The sequence below is a fragment of the Glandiceps talaboti genome, chromosome 6, assembly GCF_964340395.1.
Source record: "Glandiceps talaboti chromosome 6, keGlaTala1.1, whole genome shotgun sequence".
Lineage (NCBI taxonomy): Eukaryota > Metazoa > Hemichordata > Enteropneusta > Spengelidae > Glandiceps > Glandiceps talaboti.
Window position 1 is genome coordinate 8,051,031 of NC_135554.1, and position 17,186 is coordinate 8,068,216.

Sequence of the window (17,186 nt, forward strand, 5' to 3'; positions counted from 1 at the left end):
CAATGACAACATCTGTGGCATCGATAAATGATGCAAAGAGTTTTTTCCGTGTAGTGAAGTGCAAGGCCGTGCAATGCAGATGTGCGCAGTTCAGTACAGTACAGTACAGTACAATACAATACAATACAATACAGTACAGTGCAGTACAGAAAGTACTGTACTGTACTGTACTGTATTGTACATTACAGTACAGTATACAGTATAGTTATAGTATAATGTATATACTCTAGTACACTCCTGTACAGTGTTAATAGTGTATTACAGTGTAGTGAAGCATAATGACAATGAATTACCTGATTATGTGGTGATTTCTAGAACCAACGCTTTCAAGACAAATTTGAATCATTATTGGATGACACATATGGGCCATATAAAGCTAAGCCTGTAATCAATCCGTTAATTTCAAAGTTAATACTGGTCACTCAACTTATCAAAACATATGCCTAGTTGTTTCATCTGCACAGACGATAGCAGTAAGTTGTTAAACATCAAATGAAAGATCTACTGTGGTAAGCATCAAAGCTTTCTTGTAACAGGCGTTAATGCAAATATATGTTCTACGTGATGTAAACTTTTCGCAGATTCCACTGGATACCCAGTCCTTGGACAACCTTTGAACCCATACTCTTTCAAGATCCATACATCATCGTGTCAGTTCTGGAACGTCGACATAGAGAAATGGGAAGCAACTGGGTGCCAGGTATGTTTAATCTGAATTATATATATTATTGGTTAGACAACAGACAACATTAATAAGATAGAGCTGATATCATGGAATGTATGTCACATGAATGCACCAATACGTACAGCACTCGCATGGCATTTTGATTCAGTCATCATTACATATATTTTATACAGCAAATTAGGTAAAGAAATATAACTATGCACTCACTGCATGCTATGCTATTTTAACGATCGCGCGCTGATTTGCATACAGGTATGTAATTATGTTTTTTTTGTATTACACTGCAGGTATGTTCAGGGTATGCTCTGTATTTTGTGACATTTGTATTTTTGTTGTCGGTACAGTACAGACAATATGTAAGAGATGTACTTGCGTTACCTTTATTGTGTCAATCTCGGTATGGAACCATGTGATCAGTCTCGTTGATCTTGATGCAGCCTTTAATAGCATTTGCAAGCAAAGACGAAATCCTCCGTAATGAACAGAGTAACTAAACTAAATAAACCTTGCTATTTTAAAAAGGAAAGACAACTGGCTGGTTATAACGAATTCCTATAAACTTTCTTGGCTGATATCGTCCTGTTCAAAAACCATTGTCAGGTCATCAGCAGCATAAAGATAAGTCTGCAGATATCATTCAGATTGTTACTTTTGATGTTGAATCAGTTTTGATATCTTTAATTTTTTCAAGGTCAACCCCAAGTCAATGCCAGATGAGACTATCTGCAAGTGTAATCACCTAACGGACTTTTCTGTGGATTCGTTCTACGTACCTGTCAACACAATTGACTGGGAGCAGGCGGCTGCAAATTTACTGAATCTCCAGGATAATCCTCTTGTATTCAGTATAGTGTTTATCATTTTGATTGTGTACCTAATTCTCGTTGTATACATGAGACGAATGGACCAGGCTGACCTAATCAGAGTACGTTAATTGATATTTACATTTGTTTAATGATACTATAATACCTATATTGAATTATAATTGGCCAAAGATATGGGATTATGCAAATCCACTCTTAAAGTAATGCTCTGTTTAATATAAGACTAATTTACTTGCCGAGTGTAAAGGGAATTATGTGTTTGCACACCTGTATCTATTTACTAAACATGGACTAATTGAATTTTATTTGAAGCTCACCTACACTTAATTTACAATGTTGTCTTTAGCTACTTATAAATTCCTTTAGATAACAGGATTACGCCCCATTTAGTTTCAAGGTCAGTGTACTTCATATATATATATATATATATATATATATATATATATATATATATATATATATATATATATATATATATATATATATATATATATATATATATATATATATATATATATATATATATTATAACCTAGTGTTTTCCGTGGTCGATCCTATGTGGTACAAAATTTAGTGCTGTTTATTTTCGCAATGCTATAGATGATCAATATATACATATATATATATATATATCCCTATTCTAATAAATCGGAAAATTCCATTAACAGTGGGGAACAGCACCGTTGATAGACAACCATCCCAGAGACGCTGTCCTTTATCATATCGGCGTGGACACAGGCTTCACCTTGGACTCTGGCACTCGCTCAAACATTTGTTTTAAGCTGGTTGGTGAAAGTGGACAGACAACTATCAGGCGACTTAAAGATGAAGATGGCAAGGTACGTAAAACGAGAAAAAACGGCATTAAACGAAGCTAACAATGAAAGGAAAATTGATTCTGATTTTAATAAGCAGCACCTAATGAAGTGTGGGCTTTCGTTGTGTCTGCTGGCTTTTCATCACGTTTGCTGAGCAAACACAAACATCGGTCTCTTTGTTAACCACGCTTAACACGAGTCGTCAAAATAGTATACATATGTGAAGTATCGGACAAAATAATGTCGATTGTTGGATGCAAAACGTAACTAAACCGTTAGAACTTTGGAATCATGTCTGATGGTCGCTTTGAAACTCAGAGCAGTATCGTGACTGAACGTATACGTATCTTCATACGGTCGGTCAATGTTGAGTTCGTATACATAGACAACATTCAAAGTTATGAGTGTATATCATGTTGGCCGTGTCAAGTACAGTATCAAATGAAAGTATGCTATCCGTTTCACAAGTAACACACAACATTGGTTTTCGATCTTAAGCAGCTGTTAAAATAGTCTAGCTTCCAGACTCGTGACTATAGTCCCTAAGGTGTGCCGCTCGGCATACAAAACAAGATCACAGACGATAGTCACGAGACTGGCAGCGAGACTACTGTTAAAATAGATCACGTGAAACAATGACCTAATAGGGTAAACCTTCTTGTAAATTGTAACAATAGAACAAACAACAGCCAATGTGACACCTCCGACTTAGTTGAAAACGCGAGTTACAGAGGTGCGACTTATCGACGGTCACTGTATTTGTATTTCATATCAGAATAATTCGACGTTGAGTCGTATATTATATAAATGAAATGGCTTTGTAAGATTTCTCATTTTCAATTCCAGGTATTCAGTGCCGGCAGTAATAATAATTTCCTACTGACAGTGCCAAAGAGCCTCGGCACGTTACAATATCTCCATATTTGGCACGACTCATCAGGACTGGGAGCCGATGCCTCCTGGTATCTTCATCGCGTCATTGTCAGCGATGTGCAAGCAGGCAAATGGTAAATACAAACAGTACTACTGCTTTCTTTTTTTCTCAGAATTTATTAATTTGTGTTTTTTCTAAACGCTAGCTGTGGAGTTTTCTTTGGGATGACTGACCTAATTGTTGTTGTTGTTGTTGTTGCAGTTGTTTTTGTTTGTTTGTTTGTTTTTTATTTATTTGTTTGTTTGTTTGTTTGTTCGTTTGTTCGTTTATTTATTTGTTTATTTGTTTGTTTACTCTTACCATAATCCCTTCAATTGAAATATCTTGTCTACTTGCACAGAATCATGCATGCACAGCATCATGCTTAAGGACATATCTGACATTCACAATATTAGTGACATTGTGTCACATTGATGAACCGATATTGCAATATTGCATAAGTGACACTGTATATGGTTTATTACGATCTCAGTTTATGTTCTTAATCATATATGTATTAAATCTTAAAATGCTGTAAGATCTGATCTCTAATTATTTAAATATGATGATACATGGTATATATATATATATATATATATATATATATATATATATATATATATATATATATATATATATATATATATATATATATATATATATATATATATATATATATATATGTTGAGGGTAGAAGAAGATCAAGTAAGGTTTTTCGTCTCTACAAGCCTGTTTCGTGAGTAAATCACTCGTCAGGAGATGCTGATGTACATCAGCATCTCCTGACAAGTGATTTACTCACGAAACAGGCTTGTAGAGACAAAAAAAAAACTACTTGATTTTCTTCTACCCTCAATATATACTCCGCTCTGCGTGCAGACGTATCGAGCACTGTGTTACGGATCTTACCACTGACTTCATATATATATATATATATATATATATATATATATATATATATATATATATATATATATATATATATATATATATATATATATATATATATATATATATATATATATATAGGAAGTCAGTGGTAAGATTTGTCCGTAGTACAGTGCTCGATACGTCTGCACGCAGAGCGGAGTATATGTTGAGGGTAGAAGAAAATCAAGTCGGGTTTTTCGTCTCTACAAGCCTGTTTCGTGAGTAAATCACTCGTCAGGAGATGTTGATGTACATGATGTAATTGAGGTGTGCCTCAAGGCTCCCTGATTGGGCCACTTTTGTTTATTCTGTTCGTCAATGATATGCCAGACATTGTCAACAGTCATGGGTCATCATTGTGCTCAATGTATGCTGACGATGCCAAAATATATCGCATAGTTAGAACACAAGATGATTGTATTTCTCTTCAAACAGACATTAATAATGTCTACAAATGGTGTAATACATGGAAATTGAAGCTCAATGTGGGGAAGTGTAATGTAATTACATTTAGTAACAAAAAGAAACTGATTGCATACAATTACAGTATTGCTGATAGTCCCCTTGTTCGTGTTCATAGTATCAAAGATCTTGGTATTCTACTTTCTTCACAGATGTCTTTTAACACCCATATTGATAGTATTGTCAGGAAAGCTTTTAGAATGATGGGTTTTATCAAACGTACATGTGCCAATTTTTCCAACATTTCTACATTAAGATCTTTATATGTGACCCATGTTAGAAGCCATCTTGAGTACTGCAGTGTAATTTGGTCACCATGGCAAGTAACTCAAATTGATAAAATCGAACGTGTACAGCAGAAATTTATTAAATTTTTATGTTTTAAATCAAATGTGCAATATACTTCAATAGATTACGATTCACTATGTGCTAGGTTTAAGCTTCCCCCACTGGTGAGGAGGCGAAAGTTTTTAGATGCTATTTTTGTTTACAAACTGGTCAATTCACGCTATAATTGTCCATCCATTTTGTACAAGGTTTGTTTTAATGTACAGAGCAGACAGTTACGTAATAACCATATCTTTCGCATCAGTGCCTCCAGAGTAAATCTGAGAAAATATTCCCCAATTTTAAGATGTTTAACCACTTGTAATGACGTTTTTAAAGCAAATCCAAACATAGATTTATTTAGTCCTGTTTCCGCCTTTCGGCGTGTGCTTCAGGCTGCGTGTTTTTAATAATTTTTCCTGTTTTGTTGTTTTTATTTCTGTGTTTGCCTTTTATGTCATGTCACTTCTGTTATTGCTACTCCTTGTTTTATCTTTTTAGTGCTTGTTTTTCCTTATTTGTTTTTAAAGGTGCCTGTAAATGGGCTTTATGCCCGTTGGTATACCTGAATAAATAAATAAATAAATAAATAAAAAAAACCGACTTGATTTTCTTCTACCCTCAACATATATATATATATATATATATATATATATATATATATATATATATATATATATATATATATATATATATATATATATATATATACAACGTAGAAACCAGAAAAGAAGCTAAAATCTTCCATTTTGAAATTAACCTTTTAAATGTACAAGACGTAGGTTGTATCAAACAAAGCCAGTGAACGGTCACTTGACGATACGAAATATGTTGTGATATGATATATGATAGACATGATGTGATGTTACGTCATGTGTAATATGTTAATTTATGTGATTAACGAATTGATTCAAATGATTGAAGACGGTTTAAATTATTTAATCTGCACTACAGGTATTGTTTTTTGTGCAATCGTTGGCTTGCTGTTGATAAAGATGATGGGAAAATCGACCGTGTGCTACCAGTTGCGGGGAAGGAAGACGTGTGTAACTTTGAAGACAGGATTGTATCATTGCGACATAAAGGAGTTACTGACAACCACTTGTGGTTATCAGTGTTCCTGAGGCCACAACCAAGTCGCTTCACCCGAGTACAGAGACTGTCATGCTGCCTGTCATTGCTGTTTGCCTACCTGATTTCCAATGCAATGTTTTACAAGACCGATTCAGAATCAAAGGAAGAAAACTACACCTGGATAACATTTGGACCGATACGGTTTGCCTTGCAAGAAATCTATATCGGCACCGTGAGTAGCCTCGTCATCCTCCCAGTTAACCTACTTATCGTACAGTTTTTCAGGAAGAGCCGAAGAACGGGACGCAGGAATTGTTGCGTCAGGAACACAACGGGTGGCATTATTAGGGATGAAATGGACCAGACTGCCATATCGTTTGAAAAAGAAGCAAGATGCATGCTGCCATGGTGGTTTATTATCATTGGTTGGATTGGAGTTGTTCTTGTGACTGGTGTGTCGGCTGTCATCGTCATCATGTACAGTATGTATTGGGGAGCAGACAAATCAAAGGAATGGTTGACATCGTGTATGACATCGTTTTTGGAATCTATTTTGTTCATTGAACCAATACAGGTATTTTGTATTTTATTGCCATGTATGTAAGTATGTATGCATGCATGCATGCAGGAATGTATGTATGTATGTATGTATGTATGTATGTATGTATGTATGTATGTACGTATGTATGTATGTATGTATGTATGTATGTATGTATGTATGTATGTATGCATGTATGCATGTATGTATGTATTTATGTGTGTATGTATGTATGTATGTATGTATGTATGTATGTATGTATGTATGTGTGTATGTATGTATGTATGTATGTATGTATGTATGCAGGTATGTATGTATGTATGTATGTATTTATGTGTGTGTATGTATGTATGTATGTATGTATGTATGTGTGTGTGTATGTATGTATGTATGTATGTATGTATGTATGTATGTATGTATGTATGTATGTATTTATTATGTGTCTGTCTGTGTGTTGGGTGTAGGTAGCTAGATGTTACGTTTGCTCTCAGTCAATCATGCGTCTTTGCAACATCACCATTTAATTATATAGCAATGTTGTTAGAGGTGCAACTAAAAAAATATATCCTAGTGTGTCCACATGTAGAAATAAGACCATATATAGTAAGAGCGCCTTTAGCAATTACAGGAGAAAGCGAGGTGGGGGGGGGGTCCAATCCCCGTCTGTGGCATGACATCTTACCCTCCTCCTTATGTGTTGTGCCAAAATGTGACCCTCCCTAAATTTCCTTTCTCTAAAAAAAAAGATTACCATCCCCCTGTTCAAATATTTGAACAAAAACTACGTTTTAATATCTAGATCTCCCTGTGGTGTAGTTCTTAGAACTCAACGGATTAGCGGGAAGATTAGTATTCAGGAGTTCCTGGGTTCCAATCCTACTAGAGGCAGAGGTTTTTGTAGTAAGGGAGCCTTGAGTATTTATAAGGGGAAGATTCTGGGGAATTAGGATGCAGTCAATTCTTACAAATCGGTTCTCAGGGGAGGGCCTTGTTTTAGAAAATGCAAATTAGTTGAGGGTCACTTATTACTTTGCATCATTGTATTGCCATACATTGCATTATTTTGGGTTTTCTGTCATCCCATCGTTGTCACCAGTTCACCAGGGTTAGGTACCATGATATCGGCCTATATCAATTTAATTGCTGCTGGCAACAGTGTAATAAATATTTATATCGTTTTAATAGTGGGGGAGGTCATGTTTTATAGAAATACAGTTGGAGAGGGCCACTTCGTAGCACGACGGAGTCGGAGGTGTATTTTGTTCAACAGCCTGAGCATGATTTTACCCGGCCCTCCCCCTTGTTAATTACTGAGGCTCCCCAAGAGCACAGCAGTATTAGTTTTCAAATGCATTTGTTGTTTCCCACTATTACTATCACAGTGAGTTTGTGTTTGCATTAATACTCCCAAAGTCTAAATGAGTAAACGAATGAATGAATGACAACTACGGGACGGCGGTCAACATCTCCACTCCACCGCATTATTCCCAATACCTTGCCACACTGTTCCCTTTTACTACTGTGAGACACGCTCTGCTCCGTTCCTTACACTACAAGTAACAGTTAATGTCCTGCATTTCACTGATATGTTATGGTATTACTTTACAATGGCGGCAGTACTAGTGGTTGGATGCGGTAGCAGTAGGATTTGGAAACATTGGCTGCTGTGGGATCATGCCAAACTCACAAAGTAAGGCATAGTTAGATAAAAAAAAATGAGTAAAAGTAAAACGTGACCCTCCCTAAATTATCATTTTCTAAAATTATGGCCCTCCCCAGGACCGATTTGTAACACATTACCCTTCCCCTAAATCCTCTGCCCCCCCCCCCCCTGTAATTACTGAAGGTTCTATACTAATAAATCTCCTGTTTTGAAATATACTGTTGTATTTTGTATAGGTTGTTATCATCGCATACGTCTTAGCACTGATGAGACAGAAAATGTCCTTCTACAAGGACGCGACTAAATATGAAATACAAAAGGGGAAATCAGAAGACAAGGACGAAACAACACGGCTAGTGCCAGGCATGTACAATATTTTAAAAACTTTTCAGTGCATTTATTTAGGGGGAACTTTGGAGAATGCTCTAATAACACAAGATATATAAAGCATATAAAAACCCTGCTTGGAATTCAGCACGGAAATATTGTACTGAATGATAACATGATCGTCAACAATACCACTTCTCGTTTAGTGTTGAATTAAGCATTATGTTGAAACAACTGTACAGGAATGTGAGAGGGTACGTGAAGGTGTATCCCCTCCAGCAGTAGGAGCTTTTATATATATATATAGCAAATTTTACTCCAACAGGATTACGTAATTTTAGATATGCGGAAATAGCAAATTATTCTCAACCCCCTCCCCAGGCCGAAAGTAATGACTCGTAATGACTCCTTACTAGAGGACAGAAAATTTAACACATACATACATACATACATACATACATACATACATACATACATACATACATACATCTACGACCACGTGTATATACGCATCAGTCTGACGAAAAGTCTAATCGTTACAATGGCGGTCATGCACCATTTGTTATTTATTGTAGACTTCACAGGAACCAAGAAAGACAATAGCTATGGACCATTGGGTTTAAATGAAGTGGAAAAGATACGTATGAGAAGAACCCGAGAGAAACAGATGATGATTGTACTGTATGGTATCTTGTTTTATTCTTTGTTGGTCGGAGTGTCCTTAAAGCTGTGTTTCTACGTCAGAGATCCATCGTCTTACAATCTGAACAACCACGTGAGGAACGTGTTTACCAATTCAAAGGCATCCCCATTCCATAAGGCATGTATATTTTCCGAATCATACAGCGACGTGACTGTTTCATAAAACTGAAAGAATTAAATACAAATAAAATCACCACTGCATTTCAAACTTGCACAGCTCAATTAAAGCATAAAAGTAATGTATGCATTTACCAGGTTTGAAAGCACATAATTATTACGATAACTTGATCGTAGCATAGAATGGCAGTAACAGGTCATTATGCTTATAGTTAAGAGAAAAAAAGTTCGGTAGAACAGGGGGTGAGGTGCCCTCTTTGACTTCACACAGATGAAGATTTGTACGTGTTTATGTGCAGATGGTCGGAAATTGATCGAGATCTGAAAGTTGGCTGGTAACCCATTCTGTATTAGGATTAAAGTCTTGTTGTGAAATAAATAATATTGTCTGGCTGAGCTTTAAAAAATGTTGGTACAGAACAAAAGAGTTACCCTATGGTTCTACTGATACGATCACAAATGCGAGAGCTTGGGATTATAACCCCAGCATGTTTAAGCTATTCTTAAAGTGCCCCTCCGAATGACATTGGTACTGAATGATATTATTGTTGGAATATATGTGCGTTCGCTTCGTTGTCAAAGAAACCTCTAACCGATAAATTACATTATAGTCATGCAGAAGCGAAGATATGATTAACAGAAAAATATTATATTCTACGTCACGACAACTCGCGTTCGCGTCACTGCTTCGAATTCTGCTGCGGATGAAAAACGATCCAAATCGCCATTCTTTTTTCCCAAATGTTCATATCTTATATACTTGAAGAGTTATAATTGTATTAATTTTTAATAGAGGGAATACTGTAGAATTGTCATAGCAGAGTTATAACAACTATAAACAAATCGATCAGAAATACAATCTGTTTCATCATATCACAGATCAGGACACCAGACGACTATTGGAAGTGGATGGACACTGTGTTCCTCCCAAATACCAGACCAACAGATGAAAATGGAACCAGTATTACCAAATTCACCGGTTCACTGTTTTATTTAGGCACAGCCAGAATACGACAACAAAGACATAAGAAAGGTAAGAACGAAATATCAGATGGTCAAACAATGTAGTAGTTCCAACATTGGACATCGGGTAATTTTATTTGAAATGGGAAATACAGAGTATTGTGTAAGAAATACGGTGAATAGCTAGGTTACAGTGCCGAATACAATGTATGTCAATAGCACACATTTTACACACGTATTTATTTATTTACTTATTTATTTATTTGTTGGTTTGTTTGTTTGTTTTTTATTTATTATTTACTTATTCATAGGAGCACAGATTGGCAATTGTCCCACAATGTTCCTTTATCAAGTAAATCATTTATTTTACAAATCCAAAAGCGATACCTAATAATTTCTCGCATTCATATATGGCCTCTTGAAATGTCAAAAACAGGACGATAATATTTACATTATATTGATGACTTTCTTTATTCAGGTGTTTGTGAAACTGATTTTGACACAGATTGCGAATTGTTTGGAGACACAGAAACTACTGACTTTGATAATGGTTGGCAGACTAAGAAAATCAACGGGAACGTTGACACCAACGTTTCCAGCAATCCATGGCAATATCAAGACCATTCTACTTTAGCAGGAACTTCTGTTCGGGGAAAACATGGTTACTATGACATCGATGGTTACGTTGTCCCAGTACAGCGTATGACGGATTCGACGTGGGCAGAGCTGCGAGAGAACTCATGGATTGACAAGTACACGAGTGTTGTTCTGGTTGAGTTTGATCTCTACAGTCCAGGAAGTGAACTCTTCATGACTGTCATATACCTGGTTGAATTCCTGCAGGCGGGTGGTGCGGAGTGTACTACTATTCAGCACTCGCTCCGTCTACTCAACCGAATATTCAGTGACAGTATGATATATGACGGTGACGCCATCTTGATATTTGTCTGCTGGGTTCTGTTTGGTATATTCGGCATTGTCCTGTTAGTATCCTTGTTGCGGAGAATTGTGAAGCAACGATTGATTTTCTTTCAGTTGCCATGGAACTACTTTGACCTTGTGATGACATTGATAACATTTACATCATTGGTTTTCATGGTTGTCTACGATGTTCACTCGACTGCGGCTCTCAAAGGGTCTTTGCATGGTAAGTCAACCTCAGCACCAACCGTTGAGGAGAAATGATTTTTCTGGGTGTGTTTTGTAGATTCTATATTACCTGTACTCTCTCATATTGAAGGAGAAAATTGTCAAATTAGTTTATTTTGACTAGGTCGTACAGTGTCCATTATTTGAGCGACTGTTAAATCTTGTTGATTAGATCATTCATGTAAATTACATAAAAGTAATTTTTTCAATGTGAAATATGAGCTAAGAAGATATTGTTTACATCACAATGTTATCAAATAGTCTTTGCATGTTTGATATTATTTCGAATGCTTTAATAAATCCTACTTGAATGTTGCATTCCATATCATATATAAAAGAGTGTAAATTCATAAAAGTATGTAAGAACTATTATCAATTTCAATTTTTAAAAACTTAAAACTTGACAAAAAATGAAAATTCACAAAAGTAGATAACAATCTATACGGCCTGTATGTGGGTTTTGCGGACGAGGGTGTATGGCGGAAGGGTCCGACGTTAGGGAGGGCACCTAAACTGTTCACCTGAACGAGGTCCGCAAAACCCATATCAGGGCCTTTTGAAGTTCTGAAACACGCATGTAATAATTTGGACATTGTTAGAGACACTATATGACATATTATATGCCAAGACCTCTTAAAATGTCTTACCTGGCGGACTGATTTCGGAATGTTGATATCTGGAGCTCCTTGCACGTATGCACGCGCGCATCGCACATATACGCATCATTCGAAATACCACAAAATCCACAAAAAAACCAGAAAACATGCGACACAAAATTACTGCTACCAAGGTTTGGCATTTAACAACATTTATGATCATTTGACTGCAACAGATAGTTACGTAAAATGATGTTGTAAAAGGTTGATTATTTTCATTACCATGATGACCTGCATGCATACAAGCTTGTCACAATCGAACAACAGCAAATATGCAATCAAAAACATCATGAAACCGGGCGTGAAACAGGTCTTTGTAAAACTAATATCATCAAAAATCACAAAGTGGAAACACTATACACCGGTCGCTGACTATCGTCCGATCTTCATAACAAACTTACATCTTTCTCATGTTCTAGGCGTTTGAAATTATACTCAGTAAGCTTATAACTATTCACATTCGTACGAGTTGATCATCTATCTTCACTATTTATACACCGTTGATCGAATCCAAAGCTTAATTCCTTACCAATACTTAATGTAATTTCATCACAATCACCAAATACAACACGTACACTGTTTATGATAATACTAGACCCACTGTTGAATGTCGGTGACTTCCATGGCCGCCATGGTACCAAAAGGACCATGTACACGTACATACAGGACACCAACAAGTTTTGCAGAAAGTGTGTCGGTCCGTGATCTACGGAAAATTATTGCGAGGGTGGAGCTCGCGATTTTCTCCATACTAGTAAATAGGGACGTGATTATAGGTGTATGTGATGATAACTGTTATCAATTTCTTTTTATAATTTAGAAAATGGTGGAAATTTGCAAAAGATAGCTGCCTTGAATGACGCATTGATTCACCTCTTGGGGTTGCAGATTTTCTTCGCCATTCTAAGGTTCCTGAAACTACTCCGATTTAACCGTAGAATGAAGTTACTATCCATGACATTGGGTGAAGCAAAGTACAGTCTACTCAGCTATACATTTGTTATGTTGATGTTTCTGATCATGTTCACACTGTCCAGCTATCTGCTGTATCATTCCAACCACGAAAGGTTCAAAACCATTGTGGATACCCTCCGCGGACTGTACACCATATCCGTCGGTAAATTCGCACGATTTGATGACATGGAAGGGTCTTACAGCATGAGATTCGCTTTACCTTTTATTGTTATCTTCGCCATGATCAACTTGGTGGTAATAACTAACATAATGATTGTGATCATCAACGATGCATTTTCAAGGGCAAGAGCTGAAAATGACAAACTGGAGAACTACTTCGAGATGTTGGACTACCTTTTGGAACGTATGAAGGACATGGCTGTCAATGTTGGCCTAATCAGAGGTGAGTTGTATAGAAAACAAACCAGTATGATTGTACTCAGCACAGAGAGAAAACGTATAACATACGGCTTAGCGTAATGTTATTAGCCTCTGGTTCAGAAATGAAACTCACAGCAATGTTTGGTTGTTGTTTTTTAAAAGAGGTCGAAGGGGTGTTATAATAATTAACCAATTTTAAAACCATATACGACCGCCGAATGCCATGGTATGTATGGGAAAATAGAGATTGTAAATATCCTTTAAAAGAATATACTGCATCCTCAATTTTATTTCGTTTAAAAAAAATACTAGTGATATGGAAAAGAATCAAGATGTTTTAATGTTATATTGTTATGTATTATAATGTTATAGGCCTGGGGCACACTCTACCTCATAAATATTACGAATCATAATCATAGCAAGTCTGATGTTAAGGCAAACATATCGTCATCACTGATTCCATTGAATCTGGAAAATAAATTACCATGACGACGATACCGCTCGGCTAATTATAAGATCACCATATGAAAGTGACTTCTTCCATTACTGTAAAAGAAATCACCCACATTCATGTTTTTGTAAATATGTTTCAGGAAAAACAAGCGATATAAAGGATAGAGACGTGGTTGAGAATTCGTTTGCCGAGGTAGAACGTGGACTCGAGCGAATAAATGAATTGGTGGACAGTTTAGGTCGTACGACAAGATTTCGAACACCACTCGATAAACTGCATATTGAGAAAGACAATTGCGAATCTTAGAAAAATAATGTTGAGACAGCTAGAAGTAGCTAATGGAATTAGTTATTTATTCATGTTGTTTTATTATTGTTGCTACTACTGTTGTTGTTGTTGTTGTTGTTGTTGTTGTTGTTGTTGTTGTGGGGGTTTTTTTGTTTGTTTTTTGTGGTGATGGTGGTGGTGGACTTTGATGTTGTCATCCACTGCAATTCAACTCATAACATGTACGTCAAGAATAATCAATTGATAGATTTTCGCTTTTGTAGCAAGTGCATTTTAATTGCAATTGTCCATGTCTATAGCTGCACGTATGACTGTTAGTACAGTAAAGAATGAGGTAACTCCCAACGACTGTAAAGGGTTCTATTATTTCTCATACTCACACCAATATCGGTACAGTAGAGAATGAGGTAAATACCAATGACTGTAAAGTGTTATGTTTCTCACACTCACACCAATATAAGATGGACTTAGTCAGCCCTCCACATTATGTGTCAATCTTCTAAGAAAAAATAATAGATTTATCAGTTTTTTGTAGAGTTTGTGTAGTTGCTATCGGCCTGTATTGCCACGATGGTATTGATGTCGTTTAATATAAAGCAGATTCTTTGACATTTATAAATAGTTGTTTACATCACTAGACTTTCAGGGTTACATTCAAAGCATATAGTAAATTTACAGAAAGTGAGTATTTATTGATAAGTGTTGTCAGCATATGATTGCAAGTTTGCATCTTTTACTAACACAACGTGTTCCAACTTAATTACAGTCTGCTTTTGTTATCGATACTTCAGTGCTAGTATATCAAACATTCACATTCACAATACTTGTATGGCCAATATAAGGGTGATATAATCGACCCTTCGATTGTGTATCACTCTTCTGAGAAAAAAAAATAGATGTATCAGTCTTTGTAGAGTTTGTGTAGTTGGTATCGTCCCAGTATTGCGACAGTGATATTGATGTTGTTTAAGTAAATAAATCTTTTGACATTTCTAAATAGTGATTACATCACAAGATTTGTTGGGTTTCCTTCAAAGCATATAGTAAATTTACATGTTTTTCAGAACGGTTATTGCAGCACATGTACTTGAATAGCTTATTACATTTTGACATTGACAAATGTTGTCTCCATGCAGATGATTGCAGCTTCAAACTAACTGCCAGTAAAAGAAACACATCATGTTCCAACTTAATTATAGTCAGCTTTTGACACTTCAGTACACTAGTACATCAAATATTCACATTCATGATATTTGTCTGGTTTAACATTTTTAAGAATTCCTTTGTCACTACTAAGCACACGATTGTTTTATTTATCCTCGAAAATGTTAATTAAGATACGGTGTAATTGCTGGAAGTGTACACGTATCAGCATTACACTCTTGGCACCTCACTGTAACTGATACGTCAGTTGTCAGGAAGTAAATGCGAAACCACACCAAAATATGGAATAATCGGGCTTGTTCGTGTGACATGTTACCAATAATTTCTATTCTTTGCAAATTATACATCTCTTTCATACGAATTATGTAAATTGTTCCTGGTAATTTGTGCATACAGTCAAGCTACATTGGCAGATAGTTTGTTAACGAAAGATTGAGTGTTGTACAAGTAAATACTTGAATTGATGAAAGTCGAGGGGATCACACTTGAAATGTATCGATGGTAAATGTATGTCTATGCACAAATGTTTGCACTATTGTTGTACAAAGAAATCTATAATATTATCCCACTGTAGTAAGGGAGAATTCAGTAATTACATGGGGGTGAGGGAATTAGGCAGTGGGTGACGGTTTTAGAAACTGGTACTGAGGGAGGGTCATAGTTTAGGAAATAGAAATTAGGGGAGAGCGACATTTTACTTTGACCCATTTATATCTAACGTTACATTATTTTGTGATTTTGGCATGATTCCGGGGGGGGGGGGGCAGACGAATTAGGGGAGGTAATGTTTTACAAATCAGTCCTGTGGAGGGCCATATTTTAGAAAATGGAAATTTAGGGAGGGTTATGTTTTACTTTCACTCATTTTTTTCATCTAACTACATATGCCTTTATACTTTGTGAGTTTCGCCTGATCGCACAGCAGCCAAGGGTTCCAAATTCTTCTGCTACCAAATCCCACTACTGCCACCATTGTAAAGTTATATCGTAACATATCAGTGAAATGCAGTAGTAAAGGGGGAACAGCATTGCAAGATATTGGGGATAATGTGGTGGAGTACAAAAGCTGCCCTGGGTCCTGGAGTTGTCAGTTGTGCGCTTCTTTACTCTCTTGGAGGTCTGGCCTTAAGATAAGGGAATTAGATTCAAACGCAGGCATTGATTTACTTAAAACACATACTCACTGTGATGGTAATAAAAGGAAGCAACAATTTCCTATCAATGTGGAGGATCTTACTACAACATTTTCTCTGTCTCTAGTGGGATTCGAAAGTGGGACCACTTAACTAATCTTGTGCTCGATCAACCACACCACGGGGAGGTGGTGTTAACAATGTTTTTTAATGAAATATTTGAACAAGAGGAATTTAGTGAAAGTACTTGAGGGAGGGTAATTTCTTAGCACAATGTACTACGGGGGGGTCGTATTTTGTGGCACACACTGGGCTTGATTTCCCCCCGGCTCTCCCTTAACCCTTGTAATTATAGAAGGTTTTCTAATGCACTGGTTGGTCGCATTTTCAAAGTTAATAACTCAGCTGCGACCAGCAGTGTGAAAGATGTTCCTCATACTAATTCGGATAATGCTAAAATGATTATTAAATTAAAGTATGTCAAAGTCATACGCCAACCAGTGTATTTTAAGGTAATCGTATCTTTTGTTTAAATTATTCATAAACGTGTGTACAACAAAACATTGAAGTATCGTGAGAGCAGCCGTACCCACATATTCATATTCAAGCAAGCGAGACTACGATTTACATCCAATCTAAAAACAAACAATTACGTTTTAACCAA

At 36.2% G+C, this 17,186-nt stretch overlaps 1 protein-coding gene across 1 annotated transcript; it reads left to right on the forward strand.

Annotated features, from left to right (window-relative positions):
* The first annotated feature begins 1,577 nt into the window (after positions 1–1,577).
* On the forward strand, positions 1,578–14,243 carry LOC144436791 (polycystin-1-like protein 2). The gene is made up of 10 exons (XM_078125653.1): positions 1,578–1,610; positions 2,178–2,348; positions 3,174–3,334; positions 5,914–6,607; positions 8,471–8,597; positions 9,137–9,336; positions 10,260–10,413; positions 10,822–11,490; positions 12,969–13,505; positions 14,077–14,243. The coding sequence occupies exons 1-10, from the start codon at positions 1,578–1,580 to the stop codon at positions 14,241–14,243; spliced, it is 2,913 nt and encodes a 970-aa protein (XP_077981779.1).
* Positions 14,244–17,186: the final 2,943 nt, after the last annotated feature.